General features: G+C 38.9%; 1 protein-coding gene across 3 annotated transcripts in view; it reads right to left on the bottom strand.

Annotated features, from left to right (window-relative positions):
• The window catches only part of tuft1b (tuftelin 1b), a 77,508-nt gene that overhangs the window by 17,636 nt on the left and 40,464 nt on the right, over positions 1 to 19,408 (bottom strand). For all 3 annotated transcript variants that reach the window (XM_061897458.1, XM_061897459.1, XM_061897461.1), the window contains 4 exons: positions 7,127 to 7,195; positions 6,981 to 7,064; positions 6,831 to 6,905; positions 5,477 to 5,542 (listed from right to left, as the gene is read on the bottom strand). In XM_061897458.1, coding sequence (XP_061753442.1) covers positions 5,477 to 5,542; positions 6,831 to 6,905; positions 6,981 to 7,064; positions 7,127 to 7,195 — 294 coding nt within the window. The remainder of the gene's footprint in view (positions 1 to 5,476; positions 5,543 to 6,830; positions 6,906 to 6,980; positions 7,065 to 7,126; positions 7,196 to 19,408) is intronic.

Genomic DNA, 19,408 nt, shown 5'->3' with positions numbered 1-19,408 from the left:
TGCAAGGAATTTAGGGATTTTACCATCTACGGTAAGTAAAATCATCAAAAGGTTCAGAGAATCTGGATAAATCACTCCACGTACGCGATGATATTACGGATTTTTGATCCCTCAGGCGGTTCTGCATCAAAAAGCGACATCAGTGTGTAAAGGATATCACCACATGGTTTCAGGAACACTTCAGAAAACCACTGTCAGTAACTACAGTTGGTCGCTACATCTGTAAGTGCAAGTTAAAACTCTACTATGCCATTTATCAACAACACCGAGGAACGCCGCCGGCTTCTCTGGGCCCGAGCTCATCTAAGATGGACTGATGCAAAGTGGAAAAGTGTTCTGTGGTCTGACGAGTCCACATTTCAAATTATATTTGGAAACCGAGGACGTGGTGTCCTCCAGAACAAAGAGGAAAATAATCATCCAGATTGGTTATAGGCGCAAAGTTTAAAAGCCAGCATCTGTGATGGTATGGGGGTACATTAGTGGCCAAGGCATGGGTAACTTACACATCTGTGAAGGCACCATTTGGAACAACATATGTTGTCATCCAAGCCACGTTATCATGGACGCCCCTGGTTATTTCAGCAAAACAATACCAAGGCGCGTGGTTTTGTAGTAAAAGAGTGTGGGTACTTTCCTGGCCCGCCTGCAGTCCAGACATGTCTCCCATCGAAAATGTGTGGCGCATTATGAAGCGTAAAATACGATAACAAGACCTCGGATTGTTGAACAACATAAGCTGTACATCAAGCAAGAATGGTAAAGAATTCCACTTTCAAAGCTTCAACAATTAGTTTCCTCAGTTCCCAAACGTTTATTGAGGGTTGTTAAAAGAAAAGGTGATGTAACACAGTGGTGAACATGCCCTTTCCCAGCTACTTTGGCACGTGTTGCAGCCATGAAATTCTAAGTTGATTATTATTTGCAAAAAAAAAAGAAAGTTTATGAGTTTGAACATCAAATATCCTGTCTTTGCAGTTTGCAGTGCATTCAATTGAATATGGGTTGAAAAGGATTTGCAAATCATTATATTCCGTTTATATTTACATCTAACACAATTTCCTAACTCATATGGAAACGGGGTTTGTAGCTACAAATGAGGCATAATAATGCATATGTACATATAGGTAGCCTAAATAGCATGTTAGCATCGATTAGCTTGCAGTGACCAAATATGTCCGATTAGCACTCCACATGAGTCAATAACATCAAAAAACTCACCTTTGTGCATTTACGCACAACGTTAAAAGTTTGGTGGACAAAATGAAACAGAAAAAGAAGTGGCATATAACACGTCCTAGAAGGTCGGGAAAGTTGTACATGTAAACAAACCACGGGGAGTTCAAGGACCGCCAAAATTAGTAGGACAAAACGGCGCTCTCCAAATACTCGAATCAGTGAAGCATGTTTAATATAAACAGTGTGCTTTATAACAATTAGGGAGGTTTGTGTCATGTTTGTCATCCTGCAAAAACCATATTAAAACAAAATTATTATTTTTCCCCCCACATTTTTTTCCATTTTTCATTCATTTTTGAAAAAGCTCCAGAGAGCCAGTAGGGCGGCGCTAAAAGCCGCATGCAACTCTAGAGCCGCGGGTTGCCGACCCCCGTACTAGCCAATCAGAGGCAAGTACTGTTAAAGATCTTTAAATGGGGTTTTTGCAGGAGCAGTTTTAAAACAGCAAAGCGCTCCTGTCATGTAAAGCAGTGGTCCCCAACCACCGGGCCGCAGCCCTTTACCGGGCCGTGGCCCGATTGGTACCGGGCCACAGGCGGAAGAAATTTTTATTAATTTTTCTAAAAAAAAAATTAAAAAAAAATACTTTTTTTTTTTTAAATTAAATCAACATAAAAAAGACTATATACACTTACAATTAGTGCACCAACCACAAAAACCTCCCTTTTTCATGATAAAAACTTCCCTTTTTCATGACAAAGGAAAAAAAAAAAAAAAAAAGGGGATAAATTATTAAGCGTTGACCGGTCCGCGGATTCAAAAAGGTTGGGGACCACTGATGTAAAGGATCTTTACAATACATCAGTGATTCTCAAACTTTGGTCCGTACCACTGCTGGTATGCAGGCTCCATATAGTGGTATGGCAAAAAAAAAAAAAATCACTTGATAAAATTGTTTTATTGTCCTATATTCAAACACAGTGTTACTTTTCAAACTGTGTGTAATGTTACAGTGGTGAAAAATACTAAATATACTGTACTTGTTGAAAAAACCTCTGCCTTGGTTTTAAGGAATACTTAGTCCTACTACGCTACTGTATTTGAATATTGGTTATTAAGGCCAAGTGTTTTCTGAGGTGGTACTTGGTCAAAAAAATGTTTGAGAACCACTGCAATAGAGCCTTAAAAAAAATGTCAGCGCACTCCTGTTTTACAGAGGATCTTTGTTTGCTGTTTTTGCGGTAGCAAAAGTATCAGAGCACTCTGATCGTCTTTGACTTGTGATTTTAGCAGGATTTCCTTGGAAACAGCAAAACACTCCTCTCATATAGAGGATCTTTTACTAGCGTTTTTGCAGTAGGTTCTTAAAACAAGCAGAGTGCTCCTGTTGTATACAGCAGATCTTTGATTAGCATTGTTGCGGTGGGTTTTAAAAAAAAATGGCAGCGCGCTCCTATCTTATGTAGGATCTTTGATTTTTGCAGTAGGTATAAAAAAAACAACGGCGTATCTAGAGAATCTTTAGTTAACGTTTTTGCAGTAGGTTATTAAAACATTTGAGCGCTCTTGTCATATAGAGCAGTGGTCCCCAACCACCGGGCCGTGGCCCAAATGGTACCGGGCCGCAGAATAATTTTTTATTCATTTTTATTTAAAAAAAAAAAAAAAAAAAAAAAAAAAAATATATATATATATATATATATATATATATATTTTTTATTTTTTATTAAATCAACATAAAAACACAATATACACTTACAATTAGTGCACCAACCACAAAAACCTCCCTTTTTCATGACAAAAACGTCCCTTTTTCATGACAAAGAAGAAAAAAATAAAAAAAATAAAAAAAATAGATCCCCCCTGTTAAATCCTGACAACTGAGCTGCCAGTTTTTTTTTTTTACTGTAAAATCTATTGTCTTTTCTACAGTGTACAATTCGATGAATAACTTGCTTTGATATAAAAATTTGATGAATAACTTCCTTTGATATAAAATGCAGGTATTTATTTTGTTTTAATTTTTAAAATTTTGAAATAAATGATAGTATTATAGTGGCTGCATTATTAGATAATATATATTTTTTTAATTTTCCTGAAGGAACTCTCCTGAAGGAATCAATAAAGTACTATCCATCTATCTATCTATCTATCTATCTATCTATCTATCTACAAACCCCGTTTCCATATGAGTTGGGAAATTGTGTTAGATGTAAATATAAACAGAATACAATGATTTGCAAATCCTTTTCAACCCATATTCAATTGAATGCACTACAAAGACAAGATATTTGATGTTCAAACTCATAAACTTTATTCTTTTATGCAAATAATAATTAACTTAGAATTTCATGGCTGCAACACGTGCCAACGTAGTTGGGAAAGGGCATGTTCACCACTGTGTTACATTACCTTTTCTTTTAACAACGCTCAATAAACGTTTGGGAACTGAGGAAACTAATTATTGAAGCTTTGAAAGCGGAATTCTTTCCCATTCTTTTTTTATGTAGAGCTTCAGTCGTATTTTACGCTTCATAATGCGCCACACATTTTCGATGGGAGACATGTCTGGACTGCAGGCGGGCCAGGAAAGTACCCGCACTCTTTTTTTTACTAAAGCCACGCTGTTGTAACACTTGTCTATCTGAAATAAGCAGGGGTGTCTATGATAACGTTGCTTGGATGACAACATATGTTGCTCCAAATCCTGTATGTACCGTTCAGCATTAATGGGGCCTTCACAGATGTGTAAGTTACCGATGCCTTGGGCACTAATACACCCCCATACCATCACAGATGCTGGCTTTTGAACTTTGCGCTTATAACAATCCGAATGGTTATTTTCCTCTTTGTTGTAGTGGACACCACGTCCTCTGTTTCCAAATATAATTTGAAATGTGGACTCGTCAGACCACAGAACACCTTTCCACTTTGCATCAGTCCATCTTAGGTGAGCTCGGGCCCAGCCAAGCTGGCGGCGTTTCAGGATATTGTTGATCAATGGGTTTGGCTTTGCAGAGTAGAGTTTTAACTTGCACTTATAGATGTAGCGACCAACTGTAGTTACTGACAGTGGTTTTATGAAATGTTCCTGAGCCCATGTGGTGATATCCTTTACACACTGATGTCGGTTTTTTGATGCAGTACCGCACTGAGGGACCAAAAGTCCGTAATATCTTCGCTTACGTGCAGTGATTTCTCCAGATTCTCTGCACTTTTTGATGATTTTACGGACCGTAGATGGTAAAATCCCTAAATTCCTTGCAATAGCTCGTTGAGAAATGTTGTTCTAAAACTGTTCGACAATTTGATTACAAAATTGGTGACCCTCGCCCCATCCTTGTTTGTGAATGACTTAGCATTTCATGGAAGCTGCTTTTATACCCAATCATGGCACCCATGGGGACGGCGTGGCAAAGTTGGTAGAGTGGCTGTGCCAGTAATCTGAGGGTTACTGGTTCAATCCCCACCTTCTACCATCCTAGGCATCGTCCGTTGCGTCCTCGGGCTAGACACTTCACCCTTGCTCCTGATGGGTCCTGGTGAGCGCCTTGCATGGCAGCTCCCGCCATCAGTGTGTGAATGTATGTGTGAATGGGTGAATGTGGAAATACTGTCAAAGCGCTTTGGGCTCCTTAAAAAGGGGTAGAAAAGCGCTCTACAACTACAACCCATTTATCATTTACCATTTACCCAACTGTTCCCAATTAGCCGCACACCTGTGGTATGTTCCATATAATTGTTTGAAGAGCATTCCTCAACTTTATCAGTGTTTTTTGCCACTTTTCCAAACTTTTTTGTCACGTGTTGCTGGCATCAAATTCTAAAGTTAATGATTTGCAATAAAAAAAAACTTTATCAGTTTGAACATCAAATATCTTGTCTTTGTAGTGCATTCAATTGAATATGGGTTGAAAATGATTTGCAAATCATTGTATTCCGTTTATATTTACATCTAACACAATTTCCCAACTTATATGGAAACGGGGTTTGTATCCATCTATCTATCCATCTATCTATCTATCTATCCATCTATATTTAAAATATACTCAATATCATGCAATACATGTATTTTTGGCTGTCACAATGAAAAGATTACATTTAGTAAACAATAACATGCTTTATTGATTCATATTATTTCAGGGCTTTCGGGGGCCGCTTTAAATAATGGGTCGGGCCAAATCTGCCCTCCGGGCCTTGAGTTTGACACCTGTGCACTAGTGGTAAATATGTTTTTGCAACACATATTTAAACGCTATCAACTGTGATGAATAATTAAGTACAGCATATTATTTACCTTTTTTATGTTATTGTTCTGCCTGGCTGCCATCTGCTCTCTCAGCGTCTTCAGACAGTACCTCACCTAAGACATTCAAACAATTGTACATAAGGCTTATCATAAAAACGATCAACAGAACATGAAGTGTGTCAAAAACTTTAAAATAACAAAAAATGGAAACAAATACAGTCGGGCAAAAAATTATTTAGTCAGCCACCGATTGTGCAAGTTCTCCCACTTAAAATGATGACAGAGGTCTGTAATCTTCATCATAGGTACACTTCAACTGTGGGAGACAGAATGTGGAGAAAAAAAACAGGAATTCACATTGTAAGAATTTTGAAAAATTTATTTGTAAATTATGACGGAAAACAAGTATTTGGTCAACCATTCAAAGCTCTCACTGATGGAAGGAGGTTTTGGCTCAAAATCTCACGATACATGGCCCCATTCATTCTTTCCTTAACACGGATCAATCGTCCTGTCCCCTTAGCAGAAAAACAGCCCCAAAGCATGATGTTTCCACCCCCATGCTTCACAGTAGGAATGGTGTTCTTGGGATGCAACTCAGTATTCTTCTTCCTCCAAACACGACAAGTTGAGTTTATACCAAAATGGATACATGGATGATACAGCAGACGATTGGGAGAATGTAATGTGGTCAGATGAAACCAAAATAGAACTTTTTGGTATAAACTCAACTCGTTGTGTTTGGAGATACTGAGTTGCATCCCAAGAACACCACACCTACTGTGAAGCATGGGGGTGGAAACATCATGCTTTGGGGCTGTTTTTCTGCTAAGGGGACAGGACGATAAATCCGTGTTAAGGAAAGAATGAATGGGGCCGTGTATCGTGAGATTTTGAGCCAAAACCTCCTTCCATCAGTGAGAGCTTTGAATGGTTGACCTAATACTTATTTTCCACCATGATTTACAAATACATTCTTTAAAATTCCTACAATGTGAATTCCTGGATTTTTTTTTTTTACATTCTGTCTCTCACAGTTGAAGTGTACCTATGATGAATATTACAGACCTCTGTCATTATTTTAAGTGGGAGAACTTGCACAATCGGTGGCTGACTAAATACTTTTTTGCCCCACTGTAAATAGTTATTTTTCACACATTATAACCCAAAAGGGAAATGTTTTTGTATAAAAACATTTTTTAGGTACAGGGAGACGAGTTCATTTCACATTCTAATCAAGAAATAACCTTGTTTTCGTGAAATTGTAAATAATACTCATTAAGTTTGAGCAGGCAATATAAGGTCGGAGAACTTATACATACAGTATGAGATAGAGAAACACCACATTATAAATAAGTTTTTATAATACGTAATATGGAGGGCAAACAAGTCTAACACTAACCTCCTGGATCTGCGACACCTCGTCTGTCAGCATCCTGACGCTCTCTGTCGTCTCGGGCCGATTATCCAGGTACACCTGCGAGACATGTCACCGCCCCATCAGCGACCACTTGACTCCTCAATATTTTAGCAAAAAAAAGAGCTGACATACTTTGATGACTTCTACTTTTTCCTCCCGAGAAGTTACTTTCTGCTTGTCCGGTTTCTGCGGCAGGACGACCCCAACGCTGCTGTCCTGCAGACGACCAGCACACATGTTTAGTAAGCAAATAAAAACAAGCGTTTGTGTTTTCTTACCTTGCAGGGCCACGCTGAGGTGTTGCTGTCGTGATGTTGCAAGTGGAATGTAGGCCGCCTGCAAGTGTCCTGCAAGATAAGTGCAAGCAGTGTGTGAGCAAAGAGCACTGTGACTCGACAAGGCCCACACATGGGAAAAAAAGGGCAAAAAGGCGGAGCTAAGAGAAAGAGAACACATTTTTGCCATTAAACTTCCCGCTGCTAAGGTTTTTACGTGTCTGACAGTTAGAAGGCGCTGCTTAGCAACACACAGTGTGGTTTCATTTCTTTCCACTGAGCGCTTGGAGCAAAGTCACAAGTCACTGGAGAATGCCCACCCACGCCTTGGCAAGCACACTTTGTTTACAAAAACATACAACAAATACTAAAAAAAAAAATATATATATATATATATACATATATATATATATATATATAAATTAGCACACTTTGTTTACAAAAACACACAACACTATATAAACACTATATACACACTATATATATATATATATATATATATATATATATATATACATATATATATATAATGTTGTGTGTTTTTGTAAACAAAGTGTGTCTATATATAGACATGTACATATGTATATATATATACAAACCCCATTTCCATATGAGTTGGGAAATTGTGTTAGATGTAAATATAAACGGAATACAATGATTTGCAAATCATTTTCAACCAATATTCAATTGATTGCACTACAAAGACAAGATATTTGATGTTCAAACTCATAAACTTCATTTTTTTTTGCAAATAATAATTAACTTAGAATTTCATGGCTCCAACACGTGCCAAAGTAGTTGGGAAAGGGCATGTTCACCACTGTGTTACATCACCTTTTCTTTTAACAACACTCAATAAACTTTTGATAACTGAGGAAACTAATTGTTGAAGCTTTGAAAGTGGAATTCTTTACCATTCTTGTTTTATGTACAGCTTCAGTCGTTCATCAGTCCGGGGTCTCCGCTGTCGTGCTTTACGCTTCATAATGCGCCACACATTTTCGATGGGAGACATGTCTGGACTGCAGGCGGGCCAGGAAAGTACCCACACTCTTTTACTACGAAGCCACGCTGTTGTAACACGTGGCTTGGCATTGTTTTGCTGAAATAAGCAGGGGCGTCCATGAAAACATTGCTTGGATGCCAACATATGTTGCTCCAAAACCTGTATGGACCATTCAGCATTAATGGTGCCTTCACAGATGTGTAAGTTACCCATGCCTTGGGCACTAATGCACCCCCATACCATCACAGATGCTGGCTTTTGAACTTTGCGCCTATAACAATCCGGATGGTTATTTTCCTCTTTGTTCCGGAGGAGACACCACGTCCACAGTTTCCAAATATAATTTGAAATGTGGACTCGTCGGACCACAGAAAACTTTTCCACTTTTCATCAGTCCATCTTAGATGAGCTCGGGCCCAGCGAAGCCGGCGGCATTCCTCGGTGTTGTTGATAAATGGGTTTTGCTTTGCATAGTAGAGTTTTAACTTGCACTTACAGATGTAGCGACCAACTGTAGTTACTGACAGTGGTTTTCTGAAGTGTTCCTGAGCCCACATGGTGATATCCTTTACACACTGATGTCGCTTTTTGATGCAGTACCGCCTGAGGAGTCAAAGGTCCGTAATATAATCGCTTACGTGCAGGGATTTCTCCAGATTCTCTGAACCTTTTGATGATTTTACTTACCGTAGATGGTAAAATCCCTAAATTCCTTGCAATAGCTCGTTGAGAAATGTTGTTCTAAAACTGTTCCACAATTTGCTTACAAAGTGGTGACCCTCGCCCCATCCTTGTTTGTGAAAGACTGAGCATTTTATGGAAGCTGCTTTTATACCCAATCATGGCACCCACCTGTTCCCATTTAGCCTGCACACCTGTGGGATGTTCTAAATAAGTGTTTGATGAGCATTCCTCAACTTTATTAGTATTTATTGCCACCTTTCCCAAATTATTTGTCACGTTTTGCTGGCATCAAATTCTAAAGTTAATGATTATTTGCAAAAAAAAATGTTTATCAGTTTGAACATCAAATATGTTGACTTTGTAGCATATTTAACTGAATATGGGTTGAAAATGATTTGCGAATCATTGTATTCCGTTTATATTTACATCTAACACAATTTCCCAACTCATATGGAACCAGGGTTTGTATATATATATATATATATATACACCGGTGTATGTATATATACACATACATATATATATATTCACATAGATACATATGTATCTATAAATATATAGATACATAAATATACATACATACCGTATGTATCTATAGATATACTGTATTTATACACTTATATATGTATATATCCATCCATCCATCCATCCATCCATACATGTATATAAATAGATACATATGTATCTGTAGATATATAGATACATAAATATACATACATATGTATCTATAGATATACTGTATATATACACATATATGTACATATCCATCTAGACATATATATATACACATCTATATATACACAAACACACATACATATATCTGTATGCACACACACTCAAAAAATGAGTCATTGGATGAACTCAATTAAAATGAGGGCAGGATTTCCATATATGTATACATATATACATACATATGTATATATAGATATACTGTATATATACACATATATATGTATATATCCATCCATCCATCCATACATACATGTATATATATATAGATACATATGTATCTGTAGATATATAGATACATAAATATACATACATATGTATCTATAGATATACTGTATATATACACGTATATGTATATATCCATCTATACATATATATACACAAACACACATACATATGTATATATCTATACGCACGCACGCACGCACACACACACACATTTATATATGTATATATATATATGTATATATATATACACATCCATACACATATCTATATTTATATATACACACATCTTTATACATATCCATATTTATATATACACACATCTATATACATATCTATATTTATATATACACACATATATACATATATTAGTCTCTTTTTATACTTTTATGTAGCAGTGGTTAACTTATTTTAACACGTTTAAGATAAAAGTGGTTAGCGCCTTTTTCCACTTTTAAGTGCATGATTTTAGCCTCTTTTTACATGTTTAAGGTGAAGTAGTTAGCCTTTCTTTTACGCTTTTAAGTAGCAGCGCTTATTTTCTTTTTACACTTTTCGGTAGCAGTGGTTATAGCGACATTTTACACTTTTTAACTGCACAGGCACTCTTTCCGTAACGTTCCCGCCCACATTTCTACAGGCGTAAAAAATAACTCAAACAATGTAAATTCAAAGACCGAAGTAATTAAAGTCCGTCACTCAAGTGTAAAAAGATGTTAAATAGTGTAAAACATCAAATAACTCTTTGCCTTTACTTTGTTAACAAGTAGGCTAAAGGACACAGCTGCAGTCCCAGTTTGACCCTAGAACACATGATTTCAACCATCATTATTTCCTTTGGGGCTATTTGGGTGTTTAATTGAAACTTTTAAAGGCAAATCAAAGCATTTCTCGATGAGTACACATAAACACAAAAAAAGAAAAAGAAAAATGAAGCCCTGTTTTTTTTTTGCCATCTGCAGCCACAAAGATGAAAAGAAAAAGATTACTCAAAATTCCCAAAAACTAAATGTTCTGTGAGTCACTCTCACTAAATATTTAAGTGGTCTGTTTACACAGCGACACACACACACACACACACACACACACACACACACACACACACACACACACACACACGCACACACACACACACGCACACACACACACACACACACACACATCAGCTCTGACACAATAGACCCACGTAATCCTTCAGGAGGGCGACGCCCACAAATGTCATCCCGCATGCAGGAATGACTTTGACATACGTTTGACTTTGTGCGGGGGGAAAACACAAGGTTGGACGTGTTATGCAAGACGTCTGGCTATGTGCCTCGTCTCCTTTGGAAGACAGCCTCAATGTGGCCTTCGCTTAGTTACTTAGTATGCGGCCATTCTTCCTGGTGTCCAGCAAAGTCGTACGTACAAAAAGAAAAAACATAAAAATAAAGTATTTCCTTGAATTGCCGCCGGGGCGCTAATTAACTTAAAACCTCTTCTCACTCCTGCGCTTATCAAAGGCATGCGGTAAAAGTAAGCATGCGATAATTATTTTAAAACCTCTTCTCACTCTGGCACTTACCAAAGGCTTGCAGTAAACATTTGAGTGTGATGTATGCTTGGACTTTAAATCTTACTGAATAGCTCTTAATCGTCTTCCCTTTATGCGATTCCAAATAACCGGTATTGAAATCAGCCTCCTCCATTTTGAAAATGATGACAGGGGAAGTGTCACTCATGACGTCACGAGTTTGACCAGGCGGTAATTCTAACCATGCGCTAATTATTTTGCGAAGCGAGTTTGACACGGCAGTAATTCAAGGCAGGCGCATACTATATGACCTGCGGAAATTCAAGGAAATACGGTACGTTATTCAGAAAAAAAAAACATACAAAAACAATTCTAAAGGATTCACACACATTATATTGTACATACTGAATATCCATTGAAACACATACATAAACATGAACAATTATTATGTAGTTGTGCAGAAATTACAACAGTTTGTACAGTGGGGCAAAAAAGTATTTAGTCAGCCACCGAATGTGCAAGTTTTCCCACTTAAAATGATGACAGAGGTCTGTAATTTTCATCATAGGTACATTTCAACTTGTGAGAGACAGAATGTGAAAAAAAATCCAGGAATTCACATTGTAGGAATTTTAAAGAATTTATTTGTAAATTATGGTGGAAAATAAGTATTTGGTCAACCATTCAAAGCTCTCACTGATGGAAGGAGGTTTTGGCTCAAAATCTCACGATACATGGCCCCATTCATTCTTTCCTTAACACAGATCAATCCTCCTGTCCCCTTAGCAGAAAAACAGCCCCAAAGCATGATGTTTCCACCCCCATGCTTCACAGTAGGTGTGGTGTTCTTGGGATGCAACTCATTGTGCTTCCTCCTCTAAACACGACAAGTTGAGTTTATACCAAAATGGATACATGGATGATACAGCAGAGGATTGGGAGAATGTCATGTGGTCAGATGAAACCAAAATAGAACGTTTTGGTATAAACTCAACTCGTCGTGTTTGGAGGAAGAAGAATACTGAGTTGCATCCCAAGAACACCACACCTACTGTGAAGCATGGGGGTGGAAACATCATGCTTTGGGGCTGTTTTTCTGCTAAGGAGACAGGACGATTGATCTGTGTTAAGGAAAGAATGAATGGGGCCATGTATCGTGAGATTTTGAGCCAAAACCTCCTTCCATCAGTGAGAGCTTTGAATGGTTGACCAAATACTTATTTTCCACCATAATTTACAAATACATTCTTTAAAATTCCTGCAATATGAATTCCTGGATTTTTTTTCACATTCTGTCTCTCACAGTTGAAGTGTACCTTTGATGAAAATTAAAGACCTCTGTCATCATTTTAAGTGGGAGAACTTGCACAATCGGTGGCTGACTAAATACTTTTTTGCCCCACTGTATGTGAACCTCACACTTTTTAAAGGATCAAAAGTAATTGGACAAAGTAATATTTGGTTGCAAAACTAATTCCCGGTACCTTTACTCAACCGTACCAATTTCCGGTACTCCCATGTGTCTTTGTGGTAGTAAAAGTTACATGTTTTTAAAATAATAAAATCACTTATAATGTCATCCCTCTAACCAAGGACAAAAATAAAGATTTTACTGGTAAAAACAGTAGACCAATAAGCATACTTCCTGTTCTTGGTAAATTGATGGAAAAAGTTGTTTTCAAACAGATTCAAGATTACTTTGCCTACAACAAACTGATGTCGTGTTCCCAGCACGCTTATAGACAAGGTCACTCAACATCTAGTGCTCTAGCTCAGCTGACTGACAACTGGCTGTCACATATGGATGTCAAGAAGATGGTTGGTACTGTCCTGATTGACTTTAGTGCGTCATTCGATGTCGTGTATCACAACATAATGATCTCCAAACTGAGAAAATATGATTTTAATAGTATGTCTCTTTCTTGGATGTTGAGCTATCTATCAGGAAGATCACAGAGAGTGTGTTTTAATGGTAGCCTATCTGAACGCAAGTACAATTACTGCGGGTGCCTCAAGGAAGCTGCTTAGGTCCTTTACTTTTTATTATTTTTACTAATGATCTTCCCTGTGTTACAACAAACACCAATATCGTCATGTATGCAGATGACACAACTCTATACAGCAATGCCTCTACCCTGAAGGACCTACAAAATAACTTAAATCAGGACCTGGAGAGAGTGTCACGCTGGGTAAATGATAGTAAACTTGTTGTGAATATTGACAAAACCAAAAGCATTCTTTTTGGATCCAGGCATATGCTTGTTGAAGACCCTCAGCTTCACATTTCAATGTTAGATATACCTATTGTGCAGGTCAAAAAAGCAAAACTGCTTGGTGTGCTATTAGACAGTCAACTGTCGTGGTCCGATCATATCGATAGTATTTTAATGAGAATGGGAAGAGGTTTAGCCATGGTCAGAAAGTGCTCCACCTTCTTGACATCCTCAACAATGGATCAAGCTATACAGTCCTTGGTTTTCTGTTATCTTCAATACTGTCCTATAATATGGTGCGCTACGACTAAGTCTGACCTGAACAAACTTCAACTTGTTCAAAACAGAGCGGCTAGACTGTTACTTAAATGTTCTTTGCGCACTCATATTTCATATATACATTCACGCCTGTCCTGGTTGTCTGTTGAACAAAAGATGCAGAGTAGTCTCCTTGTGTTCTTTAGAACTATCATTTTAGATCATGGGTGTCAAACTCTGGCCCGTGGGCTAAGTTTGGCCCGCCGTGTAATTTCATTTGGCCCTTGAGGTAATATCAAATTAAGATTAGAGCTGGCCCGCCGGTATTATACTGCGGCGATGCCTCTGTAACACTGCATTCACCGCTGATACTCGTACTTGCCAACCCTAAAAATTTTCCCGGGAGACTCCCAAAGTTCAGTGGCCCTCCCGAAAATCTCCCGGGGCAACCATTCTTCCGAATTTCTCCCGATTTCCACCCGGACAACAATACTGGGGGCGTGCCTTGAAGGCAATGCCTTTAGCGTCCTCTACAGCCTGTCGTCACGTCCGCTTTTCCGCCATACAAACAACGTGCAAGCCCAGTCACATAATATATGCGGCTTTAACACACACAAGTGAATGCAAGGCATACTTGATCAACAGCCATAAGGGTCACACTGAGGGTGGCCGTATAATCAACTTTAACACTTTTACAAATATATGCCACACTGTGAAGCCACACCAAACAAGAATGACAAACACATTTTGGGAGAACATCCGTACCGTAGCACAACATAAACTCAACGGAAGAAATACCCAGAACCCTTGCAGCACTAACTCTTCCGGGACGCTACAATACACATCCCCGCTACCACCAAACCCTGTCCCCCCAATTTTATTAGAATTTTATTTGATATGCCATTGTTATTTAATATAATTTGAAACTCGATTTTGCATGTGACTATAAAGTTGTACAAGCCTTGCTTGTTTAATCCATCCATCCATCCATTTTCTACCGCTTATTCCCTTTTGGGGTCGCGGGGGGCGCTGGCGCCTATCTCAGCTTAATATTCAATGCAAAACTTGTTTGGGTCCCTATTAAAAGGTTAATTTGTTCAACCTTGGCCAGCGGCTTTGTTCAGTTTTAAATTTTGGCCCACTCTGTATTTGAGTTTGACACCCCTGTTTTAGATCAATCACCAGATTACTTTTACAAACAGTTTTTAAAATCAACTAACACACATACTTATGACGCTACGAATGCCAGCAATGGCTATTTGGCACTTCCTGCTCCTAGGACCAATCTCCTCAAACATATATACATACATGTATAGATGTATATCATTCTGGAATATATTGCCATCACACATTAATTTCTCCCAAAGTAAATTGTCATTCAAGACAGCTTTGAAGATACGCCTATTGCAGCTGCCCGCATGACGTGAGTTTTTAATACCTGTTTTAACTAGCTTTTTTATCTTATGTTGTATTCTTCCATTGTGTAATGTTTGGTAATGCATGTATTCTTTGTATTTTAATTTTGTATGCTCCTATATGGACCCCAGGAAGACTCGCAGTCGCCTTGGCGTCAGCTAATGGGGATCCATTCGATAAACAATAAACAATAAACTTATAATGACAACTGTGCTGTCCACTTCATATATCTTGTTTTCTTACACTTCTGAGTCTCATCGGCAAGTGTTATATGGCAAACTTTCAAATAACAGCTACGGTGTGTTGCCATATACCCAGGAAGTAGTCTTTGGCATTAAGTTTAGGGGACGGCGTGGCGAGGTTGGGAGAGTGGTTGTGCCAGCGATCTGAGGGTTACTGGTTCAATCCCCACCTTCTACTATCCTAGTCACGTCCGTTGTGTCCTTGAGGAAGACACTTCACCCTTGGGTCCTGTTTAGCGCCGTGCATGGCAGCTTCCGCCATCAGTGTGTGAAGTGTTAAATGTGGAAATAGTGTCAAAGCGCTTTGAGTTCCTTAAAAAAGGTAAAAAAGCGCTATACAAGTACAACCCATTTACCATTAGTCCTGTTGTTGAGCCCTACAAAATGTTTACACTGTAATTATTGTACTTATTACGCACCAGCTGTTTGTAACGTGCATCTCAGCTGTAGTTTTTACTACCATCGGTAGCATGTCTATGGCAAATCAAATGTAGATTAGCATCCAGCTAGCACATTTTTAAAAGTGGTGCCTTACTGTATGTAGCAGTACCTAGAGGCAATCCCATTGAATTCGAGTGCTGGTTTGCCCGTCAAGTGTTTGAGCCGGCCGAGTCTGTAACCGGATGTGCAACAAAGATATTTGAATATGGCAAACAAACATCCATCCATCCATCCATTTTGTACCGCTTATTCCCTTTTCAAACAATTTTTATTTTTATCGAATGTCTAAAATTAAGGATTTTTTTCATTGAGTCTATCTGTGTTGGCGCTGCGATGAGGTGGCGACTTGTCCAGGGTGTACCCCTCCTTCCGCCCGATTGTAGCTGAGATAGGCGCCAGTGCCCCCCGCGACCCCAGAAGGGAATAAGCAGTAGAAAATGGATGGATGGATGGACTAAGAAGATACATTTTATTATATAATGATGATATATCTAACATGACATCAAAATTCACTCCCGACAGTAAACTTTTTTTTGGTTCTTACGTCTATTTGTTACAAATGAACATTGATTGATTGATACTTTTATTATTGATTAATTCTGCATCTCAATGGGACGATATGAACATCCTCATCATCGAAGTAAGAGTAGACATTGTACATTAAGCGATCGTTTTACTATGTTCGTATTTCTTGTTTAGTACTTAGCAATACTGCTACACGATGCTTTTGATTGATTGATTGGTACTTAAGCTGATTGATACTTTTATTAGTAGATTGCACAGTTCAGTACATATTCCGTACAATTGACCACTAAATGGTAACACCCCAATAAGTTTTTCAACTTGTTTAAGTCGGGGGTCCACGTTAATCAATTCATGGTACAAATATATACTATCAGCATAATACAGTCATCACACAGGTTAATCATCATAGTATATACATTGAATTATTTACATTATTTACAATTCTGGGGGTGGGATGAGGAGCTTGGGTTGATATCAGCACTTCCGTCATCGACAATTGCATCAGCAGAGAAATGGACATTTAAACAGTGTAGGCCTTACTTAGGAGGATATGTACAGCCAGCAGAGAACATAGTGAGTTCAGATAGCATAAGAACAAGTAAATACATTAGAAATACATTTGATTATTTACATTAGGTTATTTACAATCCGGGGAGATGGAATGTGAATGGAGGAGGGTATTACTAAAGGGTTGAAGTTGCCTGGAGGTGTTGTTTTAGAGCGGTTTTGAAGGAGTATAGAGATGCACTTACTTTTACACCTGTTGGGAGTGCATTCCACATTGATGTGGCATAGAAAGAGAATGAGTTAAGACCTTTGTTAGATCGGAATCTGGGTTTAACGTCGTTTGTGGAGCTCCCCCTGGTGTTGTGGTTATGGCGGTCATTTACGTTAAGGAAGTAGTTTGACATGTACTTCGGAATCAGGGAGGTGTAGCGGATTTTATAGACTAGGCTCAGTGCAAGTTGTTTTACTCTGTCCTCCACTCTGAGCCAGCCCACTTTGAAGAAGTTGGTTGGAGTTGAGGTGTGATCTGGGGTGGAGGTCTAAAAGTAACCGGACTAGCTTATTCTGGGATGTTTGGAGTCTAGATTTGAAGGTTTTGGAGGTGCTGGGGTACCAGAAGGTGCAAGCGTAATCGAAAAAGGGTTGAATGAGAGTTCCAGCTAGAATCTTCAAGGTGCTTTTGTTGACCCGAGAGGGGATTCTGTAGAGGAATCTCGTTCTTTGGTTGACCTTTTTGATTACCTTGGTTGGCATTTTATCACAGGAAAGATTGGCCTCTAGAATAGAACCTAGGTAGGTGATCTCATCTTTCCTGGTGATAACAATGTCACCCACTTTTATAGTGAAGTCACTGACGTTCCTAAAGGGGAACATTATCACCAAACCTATGCAAGCGTCAATATATACCTTGATGTTGCAGAAAAAAGACCATGTATTTTTTCAACCGATTTCCGAACTCTAAATGGGTGAATTTTGGCAAATTAAACGCCTTTCTGTTTATCGCTCTTTTAGCGATGACGTCAGAACGTGACGTCACCGAGGTAACACACCCGCCATATTCATTTTCACATTACAAACACCGGGTCTCAGCTCTGTTATTTTCCGTTTTTTCGACTATTATTTGGAACCTTGGAGACATCGTGCCTCGTCGGTGTGTTGTCAGAGGGTGTAACAACACTAACAGGGAGGGATTCAAGTTGCACTACTGGCAAAATATCTGCCGGCAGACCCCCATTGAATGTACCAGAGTTTCTTCACATTTTACCGGCGATGCTAAGACAGACATGGATAACCTGCAGATGCATTTGCAACGTTTAAGTCAACGAAATCACAAAGGTGAGTTTTGTTGATGTTGTTGACTTATGTGCTAATCAGACATATTTGGTCACGGCATGACTGCAAGGTAATCGATGCTAACATGCTATGCTAATCGATGCTAACATGTTATTTACGCTAGCTGTATGTACATTTGTAACTAGATACCCACATTTAATTCGAAACAAACACTTACCAATCGACGGATTTAGGTTTCTCCAGTGTCACAAGATGCGAAAGTCCTGATTGTTTGGTCCGCACATTTTACCGGCGATGCTAATAAGGCAGCCATGCTATGGGCCACTTGATTAGGTACACCCACGCTATGGCCGAATAGCGTCAATAACTTTTCGCTCAATAGCTTCAATTTCTTCTTCAATTTCGTTTTCGCTATCTGCCTCCATACTCCGATCATCTGTTTCAATACATGCATAATCTGTTGAATCGCTTAAGCCGCTGAAATCCGAGTCTGAATCCGAGCTAATGTCGCTATATCTTGCTGTGGTAACCGCCATTGTTTGTTTGTATTGGCAGCCCTGTATGACGTCACAGGGAAATGGACAGTCGCATCGCAACTAGCGAAAATCAAGAACTTTAAAGCTTTTTTTAGGGCTATTCCGGGACCGGTAAAAAATTTTTAAAAACTTAAAAAAATACAACAAGCCACTTGGAACTGATTTTTATTGTTTTTAACCCTTTTGAAATTGTGATAATGTTCCCCTTTAAGGTTGATATGGGACCCAAATAGGATGGTTTCCATTTTACCTAAGTGTATGGATAGCTTGTTGTCAGCGAGCCAGGTGCAAATATTAAGGAGTTCAGCTCTGAGGATTTGTTCCACCTGTGACTTGTCCAGGGCCGAGTCATCCGCAAACAGGAACAGTTCACAGTGGCATGCTGATGGCATGTCATTTACGTTTATTAGGAACAGTAAAGGTCCTAGTATACTGCCTTGGGGGACTCCACAGCTTACTGAGAGGGGGGGGGCACGGTGCCGTTCACCTCCCCTCCAAGTAAGATTGCATCCAGCTCGATGAGTTTTTATCGAATCCGATTGCGCTGAGCTTATCTAACGGTATAACGTGGTTAACGGTGTCAAAGGCCTTCTGAATGTCCATCATGACCATGCCGCAGTATTTGCCCGCGTCCACCTCCTGTTTGATGTGGTCGGTCAGAGGAGTGGTTAGTTCTGAACAGACACATTATGTCTCA

This window comes from Nerophis ophidion, linkage group LG04, assembly GCF_033978795.1.
Source record: "Nerophis ophidion isolate RoL-2023_Sa linkage group LG04, RoL_Noph_v1.0, whole genome shotgun sequence".
NCBI lineage: Eukaryota > Metazoa > Chordata > Actinopteri > Syngnathiformes > Syngnathidae > Nerophis > Nerophis ophidion.
The sequence above is the reverse complement of the archived record's forward strand: the minus strand, read 5'-3'. Positions and strand labels throughout refer to the sequence as shown.